This window comes from Candoia aspera, chromosome 10 (assembly GCF_035149785.1).
Source record: "Candoia aspera isolate rCanAsp1 chromosome 10, rCanAsp1.hap2, whole genome shotgun sequence".
Classification (NCBI taxonomy): Eukaryota; Metazoa; Chordata; class Lepidosauria; order Squamata; family Boidae; genus Candoia; species Candoia aspera.
The window spans coordinates 14,365,427-14,384,165 of NC_086162.1; the positions used below are offsets into that span (position 1 = coordinate 14,365,427).

The window sequence follows — 18,739 nt, forward strand, 5'->3', positions numbered from 1 at the left end:
CTGGCACCCAGTGCAGCTCACGCAGCAAAGGTATTACATGTGCTGCCCTTGGGGCACCTAAGATTGCCCATGTGGTTGCATTCTGGACCAGCTGTAGCTTCTGGATATTCTTCAAGGGAGTTGAGCTGAGTTGATTTTTAATGTGAGGAAGCTTTCCTATTGGACTGTTCTATTGTTTAGGGAACTTGTCTTTACATAGAGTGGTTTGCTCACCTAATACTCATAATTAGATCATCTTACTCTTAATAGGGACGCGGTGGCGCTGCGGGTTAAACCGCTGAGCTGTTGATCGGAAGGTCGGCGGTTCGAAACCGCGCAGCGGGGTGAGCTCCCGTTGTTAATCCCAGCTCCTGCCCACCTAGCAGTTCGAAAACATGCAAATGTGAGTAGATCAATAGGTACCGCTTCGGCGGGAAGGTAACGGCGTTCCGAGTCGTCATGCTGGCCACATGACCCGGAAGTGTCTATGACAACGCCGGCTCCAAGGCTTAGAAACGGAGATGAGCACCGCCCCCTAGAGTCGGACTCGACTGGACTTTACGTCAAGGGAAACCTTTACCTTTTTTTTACTCTTAACCAGGTGAATTACGAACCTAGAAGATGCATTCACATAATATGCTAAGCTTTTGGGGTGTGCGAAATGATTCCTCATGGAATGTTCTGACGCCAAAATGGGTCATTCAGTGTTTTGGAAATGGCCTGTTCTCAAAACAAAGCTGTTCTAAGTCTTTCAGAACTACTGGTTTCTAGTGGAATCACTTCCAGAACACTTGAAATGTCTTGTTCTGAGGTTGGAATGGCTTGTTTTGGTGTCAGAACATTCCAAGGTGGAGCATTTTGCATACCCCTACTAAGCTTGGATTGTTGGTTAGTACTTTGTGGATTATACTGTATGAATGTAGGCTTTGGGGTTAGTTTATTGTGCAACTTAGAAAATAGATTAATTCAGTAAATGGGCTAAGCGTGTTGTGTGAATTCAGCCACTGAATGTATAAGCTGTCTCTTACTAGCCCATGTAGATCTGGGCACTGGGAGAGAAAGCAGCTGTTACTACTAGCATGATTTTTTCCCCTTTCTGGGGTTCCTTTGATGACTGGGTAGGACATTTTGCTTCTAGAGATGAAAGGCTCTCTCTTGGGCATACTGACAGAGTTGTAAAGCAGTCTTTACCATTGAACTGTCAGTTGAGAGCAAGGATGGCTAACTCTTTTCCATTAAGCTTTGAATTTCTGTAGGACCATCCTTTGGGGAAAGATCTCATCTCGTTATGGGTGCAGCCAATGCCAAAGGAGAATGAGGCTCCCCTTCTTACTTTGGGGCATTTATTTTTCTCTGGCACTCCTCCCTCTCCCTTCTTACAGAGCAGTGTGCCAAGAAAGGGACAAATTGGTTTTGCTGGAAACCTAAATTGCTTGTTTGCTTGTAAAGGGCTTTAAAATTAATTTGAGAGCTGAGTGAAAATAAACCTTTGAGTCATAGGATGTTCACCCCTATTTTAGAACAAGATGCTTTTCAAAACCAGAGGGAGATTTCTTCCTTCTTAAGGAGCTTCCTGCCTGTAGGATATTCTGCTACGGTGTCATAGTTCCACCTCTGTTCTTCAGTCTTGCCATATAAGATTAATGACTGTTCTTCTGTCATTGTCAGGCTCTCTGGTTGCTGTTGTTTTATTTATTATGATCAAAGATCAGATTATACGGGAAAATCAATTGTTTTCTAAAAAAAATAAGAGTAAAACATTCAAAGAGAAGAAGAGCATCATGCGTCAATAAACATTGGCATAGGCTAGGCTTGTTCTAATAGGTTCTGACACAATGTTGTAGTGATGCATAACAATTCTGGGACTTGCCTTGCTTTCTCAGGTTATTGCTCCGATAGCATAAGTCATGTAAACCTCTGTGTTCTACCAGGTCTATTGAATAAAGGGGAGTTGTAAGGTCAGAGTTTGAGATCCTATAGAGCAGGGTTCCTCAAGCTTGGCAACTCTAAGCTGTGCGGACTTCAACTCCCAGAATTCCCCAACCAGCTTTGCACTCTGGGAGTTGAAGTCCACACAGCTTAGAGCTGCCAAGCTTGAGGAACCCTGCTATAGAGGGTACACCAAAGAAGTGCAATGGCTAGAGAGTTGCACATGGGCAAGCCCTCTAGTTCAAGGACTCAGTTACAACTGCATTCTCAAGGAATCATAGATATGGTTCAGGAGGTTGTAACATCTTTGCATTCACAGCATTCTTTTCCACAGAAGTAGACAAAGCATTGCCCTTTCCCAGTGTCCTGATAATTACTGACTTTGTTTTGTTTTTTTATTCCCCCTCCCCGCTATTTTTGCAGAACCCATGAGGGCCCCCAAAGGCCTTGCCTTTGCAGAGATCCAGTCCAGGCAGCTGATCCTTCAGTGGGAGCCTCTGGGTTACAACCTGACACGCTGTCATACGTACACTGTTACACTCTGCTATCGCTATGCTGTAGGCACTGGCCATAACCAGACCTTTCGTGAGTGTGTGAAGATGGAGCACAGTACCAACCGCTACACCATCAAGAATCTGCTGCCATATAAAAATGTCCATGTCAAGCTCATCCTATCTAATCCTGAAGGCCGGAAAGAAGGCAAAGAGATGATATTTCAGACTGATGAAGATGGTGAGTTTTGTATTTCAAGCAACATCTAACATTTGTCTCTTTCTAGGCAACTGAACTTCTTTGGAGATCATCTTCTTGACATCCTCATCAAGTCAGTTGGGTGGGTGCAAGAATGAGAATTTTGTGGAACATTTCCCCAGATGTTTCCCCATGAAGACCTTTTTGATACCAAGCTAAGGTTCTTCTTCCAGGCAGTTTCATTATTAGCATTTGATTTGAAGTCAGTATTATACTGGAATAGAGGCTTTTCTACATTTTTTAATTATATCCTGCTTAGGCTACTGCATAATGCATTTTATTGTTTTTCATATTTTTTATGACTTTGCCATCTTCCAGACAATTTTGGTTCTTGGGTTGATTAGAGATTTAAATAATAATTGGTTTTAATTATTAAATTCTGTATTACTTCGGGGTGGGAGGCAAAAGTATTTGGATGCAGCTTTGTTATCTTCTGTGAAGAAGCTTATCAGTGAAGAATTGAAAAACAATATAGATACAGTTTTATATTACTCTACTAAACTGATTGGCTGAGATCAACATGTAGTACAGTCTGGTTGTGCAGATTCGGTGGAATAGCAGGAAATGAGCTTGGAAATCCTTATGGCTCTCGAAACTTCCACACATCCTTTCCCAGTGTAGATGCCTCCCAGATATAGACTTCCTTTGAATTCCCCAGCCAGCATAGCCAGTCCTGAGAATTCTGGGAGTTGAAGCCTGCACATTTGGAGATTGTCCAAGCTGGAGAAGTCTGCTCTATTAGACAAATGCTTGTGAATGCCAAAGCTTGCTAAATCAAAAGCAATTATTGTGGTTGAGATAGTAGGTGAGACCTTCCTTCTCCCCAATCTTTCTTTGGGCAGCAGCAACTTCTCAGCTGAACTTTTCTCCTAATTTGAGGTAGGTTCTACTTAAAATGTGCAGAACATTGGGTGGGAGGAGCAATATGCAGCCTGCAACCTTCCCCATGCACTTTCCCCATCTTGTCAGCTCCCAGCTGGGTAATGGAAAACAGATCTTTCAGTACCCTTCCACCCTGATCAGCAATGGAGAAACATTCTCAATCAGGGTCATTTGGGCAGGTGCTGGAGTAAGAGGAGAAAATCTCCCTTCACTTACAGTAGCAAAATATTTGCAGATTTCGTCAGTGAGCAGATAGAAAGAACTGGAAAGTGTGATTTATGTGACATATATGTCTATGTAGGTATGTGTCTGACTGTTCATTTGGAGAAAACAAGACAGATCCAGTTACCTGTCATTGAGCTGAGAGGTTTGAGAGATCTGGGGCTCCATCACAGTATGTTCAACTGTAATAGTAATGCTAAATTAGAGAAATGGTAAAGCAGGTGCAATCTGGTCTGCTCCATTCTGGGAAGAACTACACCTGTTGAATTATACTAGGATGAATGTGTGAGACTTTTGTTTAGTTTGTGTTTGGAACATATCTAAAGTTGCAAGTTTCTTCATTAACAGAGGAAAGAACATGAATACTGGAGCAATTAGAAATAATGGGCTTTTTCATCCCTCATGGTAGGTCCTTTGCTTTACCACCATATAGCTATCTCTTTGACAACTTTGGTTTTCTTTAATGGAGAGATGATGGTTTCATTCTGTTCTTAGTTATAACAAACGTTGATGAAGCAAACTATAAATATTTTATCTTCATACAGTCCTTTTCAACAACGAGTGGACTTTGCCCCTGTGTCTTACCAGCATTTAGGGTTTAAAACATCTGTTCTTCTGAATGTCATGCTTTTGCATTGAATGAATCTGTTCATTCCAGGCAAGCTTGTGGATGAGAAGTGGTGGAAGCAAGAGATCATACTGCGATAGAGGATAGCATTTCAGTGCTGTTACCATGGTTACCACTAGGCCTTATTTAGACATGCATGAAACTAGCTGATTATTGTTCTTTTCTCCTCTGTTCTGTTTCTTTGATTGATCTCATGGTGAGCACCCAAAGACAAGAGGCAGTTTGGAATGTAAGCATCAATTGTGAGGCAGTGTGGAGGGAGGAAAGAGATACGAATGGTGGAGAGAGATTGGAGGAACGGCAGCTCCTTAATTCTCCTTTGGTTATCTGAGCTGAAGGGCCTGAACCTGACAAACAGCTGTCCTCAGATAGGAATGGATGTGAAAAGGGGATTATGATAAACCATAGCTAACCAATGCATGAACAGAACAAGGAGGAAAAGAGATGTCAAACCATTTCACACTGCAAGATTGGGGAAGTCAACAGTTTTGAATACTTCCCCTATGATGAGGAAAAGATTTTCCCTGCAGGTAGAAACCTAATGCAGTAAGGAATAAATTGGATCGTGAGTGTGAGAAATCACGTCCTCCCTGAAGTGGTTGAAGAATTCTGCTGTACCTATATATCAATCCCACAAATGAAAAGTCAGCAAGAGTGGGCATTAAATCCTTCTGTGGCTTTTCTATTTTTGTAGAGTACAGATACTTCTTTTCAGAGGACACTGTTTATTCTTCATCCTTTTGCAACACAGACCGAAGTTTTAATAACGATAACAGTTACTCTAATTATGTTATCATTCGCCACTGCCTTTTATTCACAGGCTTCATACCAATTAATTAAGCTCACCACATCTCTCTATGGTAAATATTAATGATGACCAAAGGCCTTAATGTCAATCTGCTTCTGAGGTCTGTTCTGAGGTTAGGCTATTCATTGCTTCTGACCTGAAGAAGCATTGTTTCCTGTTGCAAAGAATATTTATACTAATAGATGGGGCATGCCACTTGATTGGTATTCTTCTGGAGGTACTTGCAAGGCAGCTATGATGATGGTCCCCATGTGTAGTTGTTTTCTGCTGAGGTCATCAATGGATCTCATCCAGCAAATCGTTCTTTATCAGGAAGGAGAGCAAAAGACATGGACCTAATGAATGCCATTCCTGGAAAAGCTTCGCTGATGATCACTCATGAAATAAGGCTCTAACGTTGTTTTGTGTCTCAGAATTATGACTCAGCCAAGTAGTTGCGGTCCTGACTAGGATCAGTCTTTCAGTGAATGGGCTAGTTGATTTCTGGTCATTTTTGTATTGCATTCCTTGAGAATTAATGTCCATCCTATTCCTGCATCAGTCTATGCATTAAAGAAGAAATGTGCCAGAATTAGCATTTAAATTGAAAGTATTTAATCTAAAATACCTATTTTTATGCATTACATTGTGAGTTTACTTTCCTCCTTCTCTCAACTGACCTTGTCTTTGTTGCTTAGAAAGCTGAATTGGAAAGTACAAAGATTAAATCTGAGAGGTTCTATCTGTGTATCTCTGTTCCACCCTTGTATTCTGCCCCCTCCACACATATTACATTTGGAGATGCCATGGCGATAGTGTTGGAGAACCATGTTCTCCACTCTTGACACTGGTTAGTCTGTACCTCTTTCTTTCTGTTGTGCTTAGCAGAGTGAGAAGCATTTGTTGCTAGTTTTGAATATTTAAGCATTGCTATTTAGAAGAAGGTCTTGTGTGTACAGTGAAAGAATGTTATTGCAACATTGTTCATAGACTTTAGGACCATGGCTGAGCACGGACCTTGTGTGTTTTCCCCATAATTTGCAATTAACTCCACTTTAAAAGTTCAGAGTAAATGCCAACATTAATCACAGGAGAATTGTTTAGCTTCTCATTCAGAGCCTTATCATAAGACTTTACAATTCCAGGTTACATTGTAATTAATCTCCACATTTCTGTTTAAGCTTTAAGTATTAGCAATTAACCTGAAGGAGCTTGTTCCTACTAAAGACTCAATTGGAGAGAGGATATTAGTGGGCTTAATTTTAATGACACCCACATTCCTTTGGAACTACTCTGGCTCTGTGTATAGTTCATAACACTAGCACAGAGCATGAGCATGAGCTCAGAGATTTGCAATGGACATGGCCAAATGCCACTGCAGTTGGAAATCACATACAGAACTTGGAGGTTGTGCTCTGCTAGAGTCGCTGTGAGTGAAGCATCTCTGCCATGAACAGGTCACTGTAGTCACTCCTGTTTGAGAGGCACCAGGCTTTGAACAATAAAACTGTTGTGTTGCTGACCCACTTGGTGAGCTACTGGGACTGTAGGCTATGTCAGTATCTGGGCAAGAGCGGGTTCTCTGCCACTGAAGCAGTCCTAGCCATCAGTTTCCTCTGATCTGGAAGGGTTATAAAGATTTCCAGATCAGTCACATCTTCTGCTTGTGCAATGTACAAATCCACTATGACCTGTTATAACAAACAAACAAACAGCTTGCTATACTGTATTAGCTAACAGAAGGTTTAACTGACAGTGTTACTCAGCTGAAATATAGTCATCTGATTGTCCTAATGGCAAGGGATGTTTGAATAACTGTCCGCAGGAAGAAAGATACTATGCAGGCTTGGTTTCAGCAATTTTGCTGCTTGTGGCAAAAGATTAGGTGGTGTATTTGGTCTTCTGTTCATATAGTGAATCAACAGGGACTTCTTAAACAGCATCCTTCATTGCCCTTGAAGACCACCGTCTAGTTTAAAGGGCACGAGTCAGGCCATGCAGCACTCAGTTCCTCCCCTTTTGAGCAGCTGGCTGCCATCCCTTAGTTTTTTCCAGCTACCTAACTTTAGGAAGCAGCTACCTAACTTTATCTAATAGTAGATCTGGCCTTGAAAATACCTTTTTGAGATCCAGAGATTGAGTTTAGCCAGCTTTTGCTATGTCCAGCTCTGCATTCCTAACCTATTTTTTCTCAACTAGTAATTTTGCCTGCTGTTTTTAACTATGCCATAATTGTTCCAGCTGTTTCTATCTTGTTCCCTTTTACAGTAGCTCCAGCTGTGCTTGTGCTCTACTGTAAGCCCTCCAGCTGTTTTTCTTATTAACAAGGCTTTCTTCTTAGCCTTTGAGTTGAATATGATGTCTAATCTAGTGTGCTGTCTATGTTTCTTCAGGGATCAATACATCTTTGTCTGAACAGGGTGATTCTGTAAATTGTACATGTCTGTTTCAATTATCTGCCTATCCAATTTATTTAATGTGGCAATCTCAACCTGTCCAAGACTGGTTTATGAAACTTCATTTCTCATATATTGTTACTATCCAACAGAACTCATTAGAAATTTATGCTTTTGAGAAATTCTTAAGTCCTTTTTCATGTATAAATAAAAAGTAATTGGTTAGAAAATTTGCTTTGATCTGAAGGGCAAAAGCAAATGCAGACAGTTAGAATGCCCTCTTTTTGTTGATCTATTGCATTGTTTTAAAATCCTCCTGCTACTGCTAGATTCTCTCTCCCCCTCTTTCTGAATTCTCTCTCTTTCTGTCAATCACAAAGGCTAACACGTACAGATACACTTATGTGCACTGGAGTACATAAGGCTGTTTCACGCATTATAAGTCCCTTCTCTTCTCTCTTTGTGTGCCTTTGAGTCATTCTTGACTCCTGGTGACTGCCTGGACAAGTTCATGCAGTTTTCTTGGCAAGATTTTCAGAAGTGGTTTCCCATTTCCTTCCTCCTAAGTTTGAGAAACAGTAATTTGTCCAAAGTCACGCAGCTTGCTTTGTGCGTAAGGTAAGACTAGAGCTCACAGTCTCCGGCTGTGTAGCCTGGTGCTTTTAACCACTACACCAGACTGGCTTTCATAAGTCTCCATACTGTCACCAGAATTTATTCCTTTGATTTATATTCTGGCTTTCTAATTGGGCAAATACTCAAAGTGGCTTATACAAGCTGATCAACTAAACCAGAATGTAAAAAGTTAAAAACCTGGAATAAAATGAACCCTTCCATCCAGTATTGAAGAATGCCCTCCTGACTTTCCTAGCCTCTGGATGGGACCACGAAAATGGGAACAGTGTTCCTTGAGTAATAATACTAACAACAGGATATTGCTATGGGTTGGAAGAGGATACCCAGGTTAAGACTCTATCCTGCACCTTCTCAACAGGATCAGATTTTTCTTTGTGGTTTAGAGAGAGGGGTATTGTATGGAAGAAAAATCTGTTTGTGGAGTTGGAAACCAGTTGAGATTCCTCCTTCTGAAATTACAGATTGCTGGGTGGTGAAGCTATGGCTCTAAGATGTGGGCATTTTCTCCAGGGGCTTCAGTTCCATTGATTGGCAAAGAAACACCCTATTGTATGTGTAAAGAAATTTGAGACAAAGAAGGCATGGCCTTGTGGGATGCCAGCTGAAGTTGATCTCTTCATCCCAGCACATACAAGCTCCTCTGAGCTTCTTTCCCCCTTTTGCCTGTCTCTTTCATCATCAAACTGGCTGCTAACTGCAGGAAACTTTGTCAATTTTTTTGGCACTTGCTGGGCAGCTCAAAAGCTGAGTTGCTCAGAGGCCAACCCCTTTCCTAGTTTATTCACTTCCTACTGAGATCAGTGATATGGAGAAAAAGAATCTTTGCTGTCATTTGATCCTTCAAAGGTTGTTCCAAAACATTAAATAATGGAAGCATTTTCCATTAGGAAATGGAATGGCTCATTAGCAGGCCATCCTCTGAAGCCAGGTTTTATCCTCCCAAAGCATCCTCCCAAAGTGACTGGGGGCTTTCCAGAGGCAAATGGTGCTCATTCACATGCATTTACCAGCTTGGCACTGCAAATAGCCACTGCCAGGATTGCTTTGATGCTCCCACGTCTTCCTCAAGGAGCAAAGCTTGCTGAAAGTTTTTTGTATTGTTGAGGGGTGGGATTTTGCTTATTATTTTTACCACATACTTGCACAACAGAGATTGGCCCTAGGACTGCATGGGGGAACTTAACGTCGATGTCCTGCTATAGATCATCAAATTCAGACCAATTGGTAAGAGCTGCTGTATGTGTCCTAGCCTGCTAGAGAGGCAAAGATAGAAGAAATTAAAGGGGAATATGAGAAAGAGTAAAGAGAAAGATGATGCTGAAAGAGAATATGGGTGCAGCTACTTTTAGATTAGTGCTCATGGAATAAACATGGAATAAATATGCATGCCTCCTTTTCTAAATGTTGGGTTTCTATATGAATGCCACAAAATACATCACACAATCCTCTTCTCCATCTTCATTGGAACAAGAGATGTTTTTAGTAGGACTGGAAATGTAATTACCATTGGGGAGTTTCTCAGAAATTTGAATTGCTTTGTAGGGATTATGTTGCTGAGAGCTTACGTTTGGAATACCACATGATTTTGTTAAGGTTTCATATAAATATCATTTAAAAGTTGGTGGAGAAGTGTAATGGTTGAAGTGCATTGTGGTCTCCTGGCTCAGTAATGCAAACCAGGCAGAATATTCTGAAAATTAATTCCTTTGTATCATCCTGGTTTTGATATCTCAGGTGCATCACAAAGATTTGTAATAAAATAGAACATTTGCATAGTGCTGAGAACAGATGAAGACTGTGCATCTGTTTTCCTGCACATATACATATATCTGCCCCAAAGGTTTCCATAATTTAATAAGTGCTTTGTGTAGGACAACTCGCTTTTGATTAAATTAGTTTGTAAATCAAGCGGAAATACTTTATTTCCATGGGTTTTACAGCAAATCAGATTGTCCTCCCCCGGTTTCTCTCACCAAGTAATAGAATCTCATCTGAACATTGTAGAGATCAGCTATAGATATTTAGAGTGGAAAGTGGACAGCTTGTTCCCCAAAGATCCAACAGAGGACTAAGGAAAATGCAAGCTCTCAATTTTTCACTCATACCTTTCTCCTGCTTTGCCCATATCTCAACAGTTTCAAGAAGCAGTTTTGAACCATTGCATATCTTCCAATGGTTCACATAAGAAAACAGAAATATGTGCTTATAACATCCTAATTCTCACATCTAAGCTTACTGCCTGTGGTCCAGCTTCACGCTATTGGGCACTGCTTTGTTACATCTTCTGCATCTATTATTCATTTATTCTGCAGCCAGGTTTCTTCTGCTGATTTAAAGGCCAGTGGGATGCTCTTTTGATTAGTGAGATTCTAGAAAAACCCAATTATCCTGCAAATGGTTATCAACAGTTCAAAATATTTCTCAGCAGCTGCCTGGTGTGAAATAGCAGGCTGTATACTCTTGTGATTTCTCAGGCCTCATGCCCAGGCATTTTAGAAGCATGGGGACAATAGACGAGATGCATGTCTTCCTTGCTGAAGAGAGTTCTGTTCTAAAGATCCCAGGGAGAAATTGACAGTGGTGACAGTCTACAGCAAAAAGAAATAAGCCTTCATGCCTTCTCAGGAACAGAGGTGAATAATCATGTGCCTTCCCTGTCAACCCTCGTTTTATAGCTCTGAGATCTGGAAATTTAACAATGCAATTTGGGGTTGGTTTGTTGATCTGTTCTTCTTCTTTTTTTTTTTTAAAGGAAAATAATCTTCTGCTAGGCTTGCTTCTTTCCCAGCCCACAAAAACAGAGAGAGATCATTTTAGACTTTTCTGATTGAATGACTTCTGATGCCATTGCCACACCCCATGTATCTGTTGGGTGCCGTAAACATTCTTTTATTTTTATTCTTTCCAACCCAACAGAGTGTTGGAAAAAAATTGTGCAAAGGGGCTTGGCCCTCTGTCTGTTTGCCTTTCCATCCATCCACACCCATGCAATATGCTTGCACATGCACTGGCTAGTCCCCGGGGAGAAAGTGCAGATATCCACACACAGAGAGACTCAACACATTGCATCATTACAGTACACAGAAGAAAATACAAATGCCTGTTGTGGCTCTTGCTGGTAAAGGGAATAGAAAGAATTCCAGAAGCCCTGCTCTGCCTGCATTCTTTCCCTCTCTCCTTTGTTATCAGAAGGTTAACTCTGAAAACTGAACAGAATGGGATCAAATCTGATGATGGAGGAGTTTGAAAATGGGTCATGTTCAGCAGGGGGCCAAGGGAAAAAGACCCCCCCCATCATCCAATGCATCCCTATGGGAGAAGCAATTGGGGAACAGCTGACTCCTCCATTCTAAGTCCCCCTCCTTCATTCCTCTGAGTCACATGACCTAGAGCCACCCTGTTATGAAGGGACCAGGAAGAATTCCAGGAGCCATGCTGTGCAGGCTTCCCCTACCATTTTTCAAGTGAGGAATCTGGTTACCAGTTGCTCACTCCTGTCCAAAGGCAAAAGATCCTTGCCTGCCTGCCTGCCTGCCTACCTTCCTTTTTCCCTCCCCTGCCCTCCCCTTCATTTCTTTATTTTGTGGCTTGCAAACTCAAGGAACAAGAGCCACCTGGATTCTGGAAAGATCTTTATTGCTTGTAGGGTAATGTAACAGATAATGTAATGAATCTTGAAAGCCTACCAAGCAATTCTCCTGCACAACTTATATGTAATGTTATTAAAGTGGAGGTACTCTGAATCTCTTTGCCATACTTCTCCCACCCTGAAGAATCTCTTCTGTAATGACCCTATTTCCTCCCTTAAGTGTCTTGCTGCCTCCTCTGTGTTCCCCTGGTCTGTTAGCCATTCCAACATTCCCTTCCTTTCTTCCTTCCCTCTGTCCTTCAGAATAAGTGCAGAAAACATGATCTGACCAAGAAGTCTGTTGTAGGGGTTGTAACCCTTTGCATCTGCAGGCCTGATTTGAATTAAAATGTTAAAAAACGATCCATTCATTGTACAGGTAGTCCTCGACTTATGACCATTTGTTTAATGACCGTTTGAAGTTACAATGGTGCTGGAAAAAGTGACTTGCAACCAGTCCTCGCACTTACAACTGCCACAGTGTCCCCGCGGTCCCATGATCAAAATTCTGGCGCTTGGCAACTGGCATATATTTATGATGGTTGCAGCGTTCTGGGGTCACGCGGTCACCGTTTCGGCTTTCCCAGCCAGCTCCCAACAAGCAAAATCAGTGGGGAATCATGTGATCCACTTAACAACTGCAGCAAAAAAGGTCATAAAATTGGGCGCAACTCACTTCACGACCACATTGCTTAGCAACGGAAGTTCCAGTCCGAATTGTGGTCATAAGTCAAGGAGTACCTGTAACAGATTACTTTTGAGGAAGGTGTATTTCAAAGGTGAGGACCTTGAACCTTCTTGGAAGTGAAGCAGGGGAGAAATTCATGCTGGAGTCCTGATTGCTTCTCCAGGGTAAAAAAGACAGAAAATTTAACTTTGAGTGATGTCCTTAAAGTAAGATGAAGTTGGTTCTCAGTCAGCTCATTGGTGCACATGCCATTCTTGTGGCTTGTGCTAAACTGGTCCTTTTAAAGCCTAGAAGCCTAAACAAACAAACAAAAACAAAGCATGCTTCTTTACATTTATTCTTAGCTAACGTTCTGCTTGCCTGTGGCAGGCAAATTACAGATCTCTAGCTTTTCCAATCTGGTCCTGGGAGTTTCATGCCCTGCTAATGATTACAGTAGGAAGAGAAGAATGGCTTGAATGGGAACAGTGTTCTTCTTATGACTCTGCCACTGCCCCTCCCAAACTATAGTTTCAGAAAGGTGTTGCTAAGAGCAGTGAATTATGTCTTTTGATTTCCACAGTCCACTGTTTGTTTTTTTTGGTTCAGTTAGTTTGTTCTTTTGGCATGAAGGGTAATAAGGTTGCTTTCCCCTTCTAAGGTGAATATAAATACCAAGTTCTGCCTAAAATTAGAGGGTGCAGTAAAGCTTGCCTGGCAGATGATATTTTTCATGCAGAGCCTTCTCTGCAAAATGATTGCCTGCTCCGCTTGTCTTTAATGACATCCTTGAAATTGGGGGATGAGAGGGGAGACTCTGCGTTAAATCAATAAATGCATATCTTCAGTTCAGTCTGTTGTCTGAGACATTGTCGGTTATGATTATTATTGTGGGTTGTCAATAACAAGTGGGGTGGGGGAATGGTGCTCCAATAATGCAGCCAAATTGCATAGGATTACATATTTACACTAGGACTCCCATCAGGAGAATCAGAGTAGCTGGTTGCAAAAGTTCCCAGGTAAATGGTAAGAGGCTGCTGTACCTGATGGAGTCTGGCTTGTTTGTGCAATCATAAAGCCAGATGCTGGTACATAACAGCTAAGAGAAATTTGAAAGAGGGAATAACAACTTGGTTAATGTCCCTTGAAATCACTGCTTGACTTAAACTCCCTAGTACAGCAAGAAGCAATGATGTCCATGGTTTCAGTGTTTTCCCTTTGGTGCTCAGTTCTGCATCCATCCAACTTTTATTCTTTCCAATACAATGGGATGTTAGAAAGGAATTATAGAAAGGACTGATGACTCTGCCTGTCCATCAACAGGATAACTCTTCTAAAAACCAAGCGTCATTGGACCAAATTTGATGTGATGGAAGAACCTAGCAAAAGATTGAGTTTCAGAATGGACCAGATCTGGCTTGGGGCGAGGGAGAGAGAGGAGAGGGAGAAGGAGAAGTAGAAGGAGAGAAAGAAAGAATTCTCTGATGCACTCTTTGGAAGAGGATAAATATACAAGAGAAGCAGTTGTCAAGAATTCTGAATGCTGCTCTTTGCTGCATTCTAAGCCCCCTTCTCCTTCCTGGTCATGTGGCTCAGAGCAGTTTGGATGCAGCCTGCTCTGGGCTTCCCAGTGCGCGCGCGCACACACACGCACACAGCACAAGGGGAGAACAGAAATACATAGATGCAACATGGCAGCTGGCTGTGCAGAAGAAAATAGAGATGACCCCAATGGCACACCCAGTAAAGTAGCTGGAAAAAATTCCCGAAGCCACGTTTGGCATGTTTTTGCATTCCGTATTTTATTTAAAAGCTCTTTTAATTAAAAATAAATAAATAAGGAAGCTAGCATTCTGGAAAGCAAAGGGTGCATCTCTAGCATCCTATTTTATATAAATAATGCACAACCTTTAGGGCTGGCTTCCCATAATATTAGCCAATTTATGTCCTTTGCCCTATAGCTTCTGAGAACAGTAACCACAAGAGAGGGGGCCTCATAAAAAGAAAAGATACTGACTTGAATGTAATTTGGAAAGGTTGAATCAGCTGTGTAGCACTTTCCTAGTTCCTTCTTTTAGGACTTGAAACTTTTTTTTTAAAGGATGAATAAAGGGAATGTATAAAATGGACGGATTTCAGGATTCCAATCTGTACGGGTTTCATTTTACCAAAACCTCAAGGTCTAGCAACTTGGTGGGGAGAATTATTTTGCTGCTGCCCATTTCCTGGTGATCTACCAGTTACTGAGGCATGCCTTTTCACCATTCCCAGTGTAGACAATGCATCATGCTAGTTGATCCAGTTGGTATAGCAGGACCAGCAGTTGAATATTCAAAATACATCTCGCTACTGTTCAGCGAGCCGGTCTGTTATCTTCCCTCTCAATCTGCTATAGTTTCTCTTTCGCTTTTAGTTAGTAGGTTGGTTGCCTCGGTACATACAAAATGGAATTAAGCTCTTTCCTATAAAATATACATGAGCAAGAACTGCCTGCAGGTTCACCAGGCATGTATTTGTCTGAGTGCTAATTTGTGGAGGATCGAGGGTCCTCTATCTGGTGTAATCAGCCCAAAGTGCTCAGGATTATGCAAACATATTCAGGTAATGGAACAGTGTGATTTTTCCTTTGGCTGTTAACATTTCTGTTCTCGACAAGTTCCTTCTAAATCGATACGAAAGTTCCATTCCCTAGTTCAGGATGAGTGTCCTGAAGTTGACGTGTTACTGTGCATAGAGTGTTAAGAAGGATCAAAGAGGCCCACCTTGACATTTCTGAGCATTGATGTTCACAAGATTTTCTTGGGCAAATTCTTACTTTAACAACAGCTTGGGCAGGAGGATAGACTTGGAGAAAAAGTTCTGGGTCAGACAGAGAACTGCCTTTCTTTTCTTAGGACCTTGTAGAAAGAACGGGGAGAGAAGAAAACTGTGATGAAATACATCTTCTGGTTTCCTAAACGAGGATGCTGTTGCCTTTCCTCACATTCTTGCGAACATAAATTTAGGATTTATTTATTTATTTATCAAACTTTATCCCTGCCCATCTCCCTCTAAAGGAGGGACTCTGGGCGGTTTACAATAAAAAACAAAATTAAAATCAGAACAGTGATAAATACAATAAATACAATAAAAATGTGATGGGATCTAGATGACTGAGAGTTCTTTACCAGTCCGTGAGTGTAATAGGTCCATTGAGTCACTCTAGGGTGCTAGCCATCCCCAGGTATGGCTTTTGGTGATGTTTTTGAGCTTATTTGTTGAGATGGAAACCCAAAGGTTCTTCTTTTCCTGTGATCTAGCCTTCTATCCCCTTGCAATCTCCATGGTTGCCTCTTCTTTCATATCTGAAGAAATCCTATAGGAGCTCTTCCCTCATGACAACTACCCACGGGATATATTTGATGCGTAAGAAGTCAGGGAGCCTGCTAACTACCAGAAAATGACCTGTGCTGTACACAGAGACTTTGCTCACCTTATAGTAAAGGAGCCCGAGAAAGTCATAGCCCACCAATGAAAATGTCACCAATACATTCACCTTTGTGGGAATGGAACCTGAAATATTGTCTGCAACCTGGAGTCATTGTTGAGATGGACGGCTATACAAATTGATTGATTAAATAAGTAATTTCTTTTGAATTAAATTGAATGACAATAATAGGGGACCCCCCCCCAACTTATTGTTTGGCATAGCCCTAAGATAAATAAATAGTACAAGAGCTCAGAGATCTTCATGCAATCCTTTCTCATTGTTTTCTTATGTGTTTGTTTCCCATAAATGTTTCCAGCCTAAGCATGCTCTCTTTGAAGTAAGTTCTATCGATTTTGATTGAATTAATTTTCAAGTAAGACTATTATAAGATTACAGCCTTCTTTTAATTTCCAGTTTACGACCCACTTATAATTTGAGTAGAACCATGTGGGCTATGTTTCTCTTTCCCTAGAGGAGGCTAGGTTAAGTTCCTCCCTTCCTTTTTTTCAGATAGCTGCTGAAGATGATAACATGCCATTGAATTTTTGATGGTTAATGTTGCTTTTATACGTTTATTATATTGCTTTGCTTGCCTGGCTGAGTTCCAGTTCTGTTTTTCTTACTCTGATGTATTATTACTCTTATTATTTTTATATGAACAACACCTTCAGGGGGTATTTCAAAGATGTAATAAATGAACAAATGATCCATACATATTTTTAAAAGGGTCTTTTGTTCAGAGGATCACAGAAGTCCAGTAAGAGAAGTGGGTGTTGACAAGCTGTCCGTTTGGAAGATGCAAGTCTTCCTATTACACTCTCAGCAATGTCTGGGCTCATGCTGGCATTCTCCACTTGATTTAATGATGTGAAAAGAAAATCGCCACACAGTTCTCTTAGATCAAAATGGCAGAATCCCCCAGACATTCCGCCGCAGTAATGATAATGCATTGAGTATTAGCATAATGCGAAAGTCCAGAGTAATATACGAACAGATTGTACTTGGAAAAGAGGCAAACTAAATTGTGCATATATTCAGGAAAGTTGTGTACAACGATATACATACTGTGATGCTTTGCATGGAAAATAAATGTATGGATGTGGTTTGTACGATTGCCTAATTCACAAATTGGGACTTTGGGTGGCTAACGTAGGATTAAAAGCACAGAACAAAAATACCAAAATAAACATAAAAAACACGAAGTCACAAAGATACAGTACAACTGAGGCCAAACTGCAATCATGTCGACATTCCCAAAAGTGTTACAAGATGGGAACATCCAAAACCCTGGCCCAATACCTGGGAAAAAATCAAGGCCTTATGGGAGGCCAACAGGGTGGGGGCCATCCTAATCTCAGGGTATATGCTGTTCCAAAGGGCATGTTTTGCAACAGATATGGCACACCTCAGGTGGCAGTGTTTCATAGAAGGGATCCAAAGCATGCCCACTCTGTCAGATCTTATGGATGGGCAGAAACAATCAGAGATAGGTGGCCCCACAAATAACCTGGCCCTATGTCATGAAGGGTTTTATAGATGGTAACCAGGATCTTAAACTGCACTTGTAAACCTACAGAGACCCAGTGAAGTTTGCACAGTAATGCTATTACATGGCCCTACCATGGTGCATTCATAACTATTGCACTGCTGCATTCTGGACCAATTGTAGCTTTCAAGTGGTCTTCAAGGGCAGCCACATCTAGAATTCATAGCAGGAGCCCAAATGGGAAGTAACTGAGGCATGAACAACTGGACAGGACATCCCAATCCAATTTGTGCCCCAATTGCACCCAATCCAGGAACGGGTGCAATTGGGGCACAAATTGGATTTGTGCAAAGGGATTCATGGACATGGCTGCCACCTGCTGTTGAAGCAGGAGTCAAAAATCCAAGAGGAATCTCAACTTGCACATCAGCTCTGTCTGGGGGAGTGTTACCCTATTCAGAACTAAAGATAAAAGTCTTCAGGTCTGGAGTGATAAAACAAACATCCTACCTCTGTTGCTTGGGTTAAGCTTGAACCTGTTCTTCCCCATCCAGACCCCCATATCTCAAGACAGTGGGAAAGTGGGCATTACTTGGTCAATCTGGGGTGGAGATGTATAACTATCATCAATGTGCTGAGGATACTTAGTCCCATGCTTATGGTTTCATGTAGATGTTAAATAGGAGTGGAAAGATTGGAAAGTTCTGAGGAACTCTCCTAAGCTGACTGTAGAGATAGAGGTCTCCCCCCACCAACATTGTCCTGAACTGGCCCCAAAAGAAGGTGGAGAACCACTGCAAGACCATGCCTCCCACTGCAAGACCCATGGTCAGTGCAGAAAGATACTATGATCAATAGTATCAAAGGCTGCTGAGTGATTAAGGAAGGCCAGGGCAGTTGCACCACTCCCATCTCAGCCTTGCCAAAGGTCATGTGCAAGTGCAATCAGTGTTATGAAACCTGACCAAAATGGATCCAGATAATCCATTTCGTCCAGACCTTTCTGGGGTTGCAATGTCGTCGCCACCTCAACAACTTTCTCTAAAAATGGAAGGTTGGAGACAGGGTGAAAATTATTCAGCAGAGTTAGATTTAGCATTGGTGTCTTAAGGAGGGGATGGACCACTGCCTCTTTAAGAGCAGTGGAACCTCACCCTCTCAATATATATGCATTACAGAAAATTGTGTGAAGAAACACAGATTAGAATCAGTTAATGTTGGGAAAGTGGATGGGGGCCTGGATGGGGAACAACAGGCTTCAGCTGAACCCTGGTAAGATG

The 18,739-nt window shown here is 41.6% G+C and overlaps 1 protein-coding gene across 2 annotated transcripts in view; it reads left to right on the top strand.

The window, feature by feature from the left end:
* Positions 1 to 18,739, top strand: part of PTPRU (protein tyrosine phosphatase receptor type U) — a 339,403-nt gene that overhangs the window by 199,064 nt on the left and 121,600 nt on the right. For both annotated transcript variants that reach the window (XM_063312343.1, XM_063312344.1), the window contains exon 8: positions 2,332 to 2,640. In XM_063312343.1, coding sequence (XP_063168413.1) covers positions 2,332 to 2,640 — 309 coding nt within the window. The remainder of the gene's footprint in view (positions 1 to 2,331; positions 2,641 to 18,739) is intronic.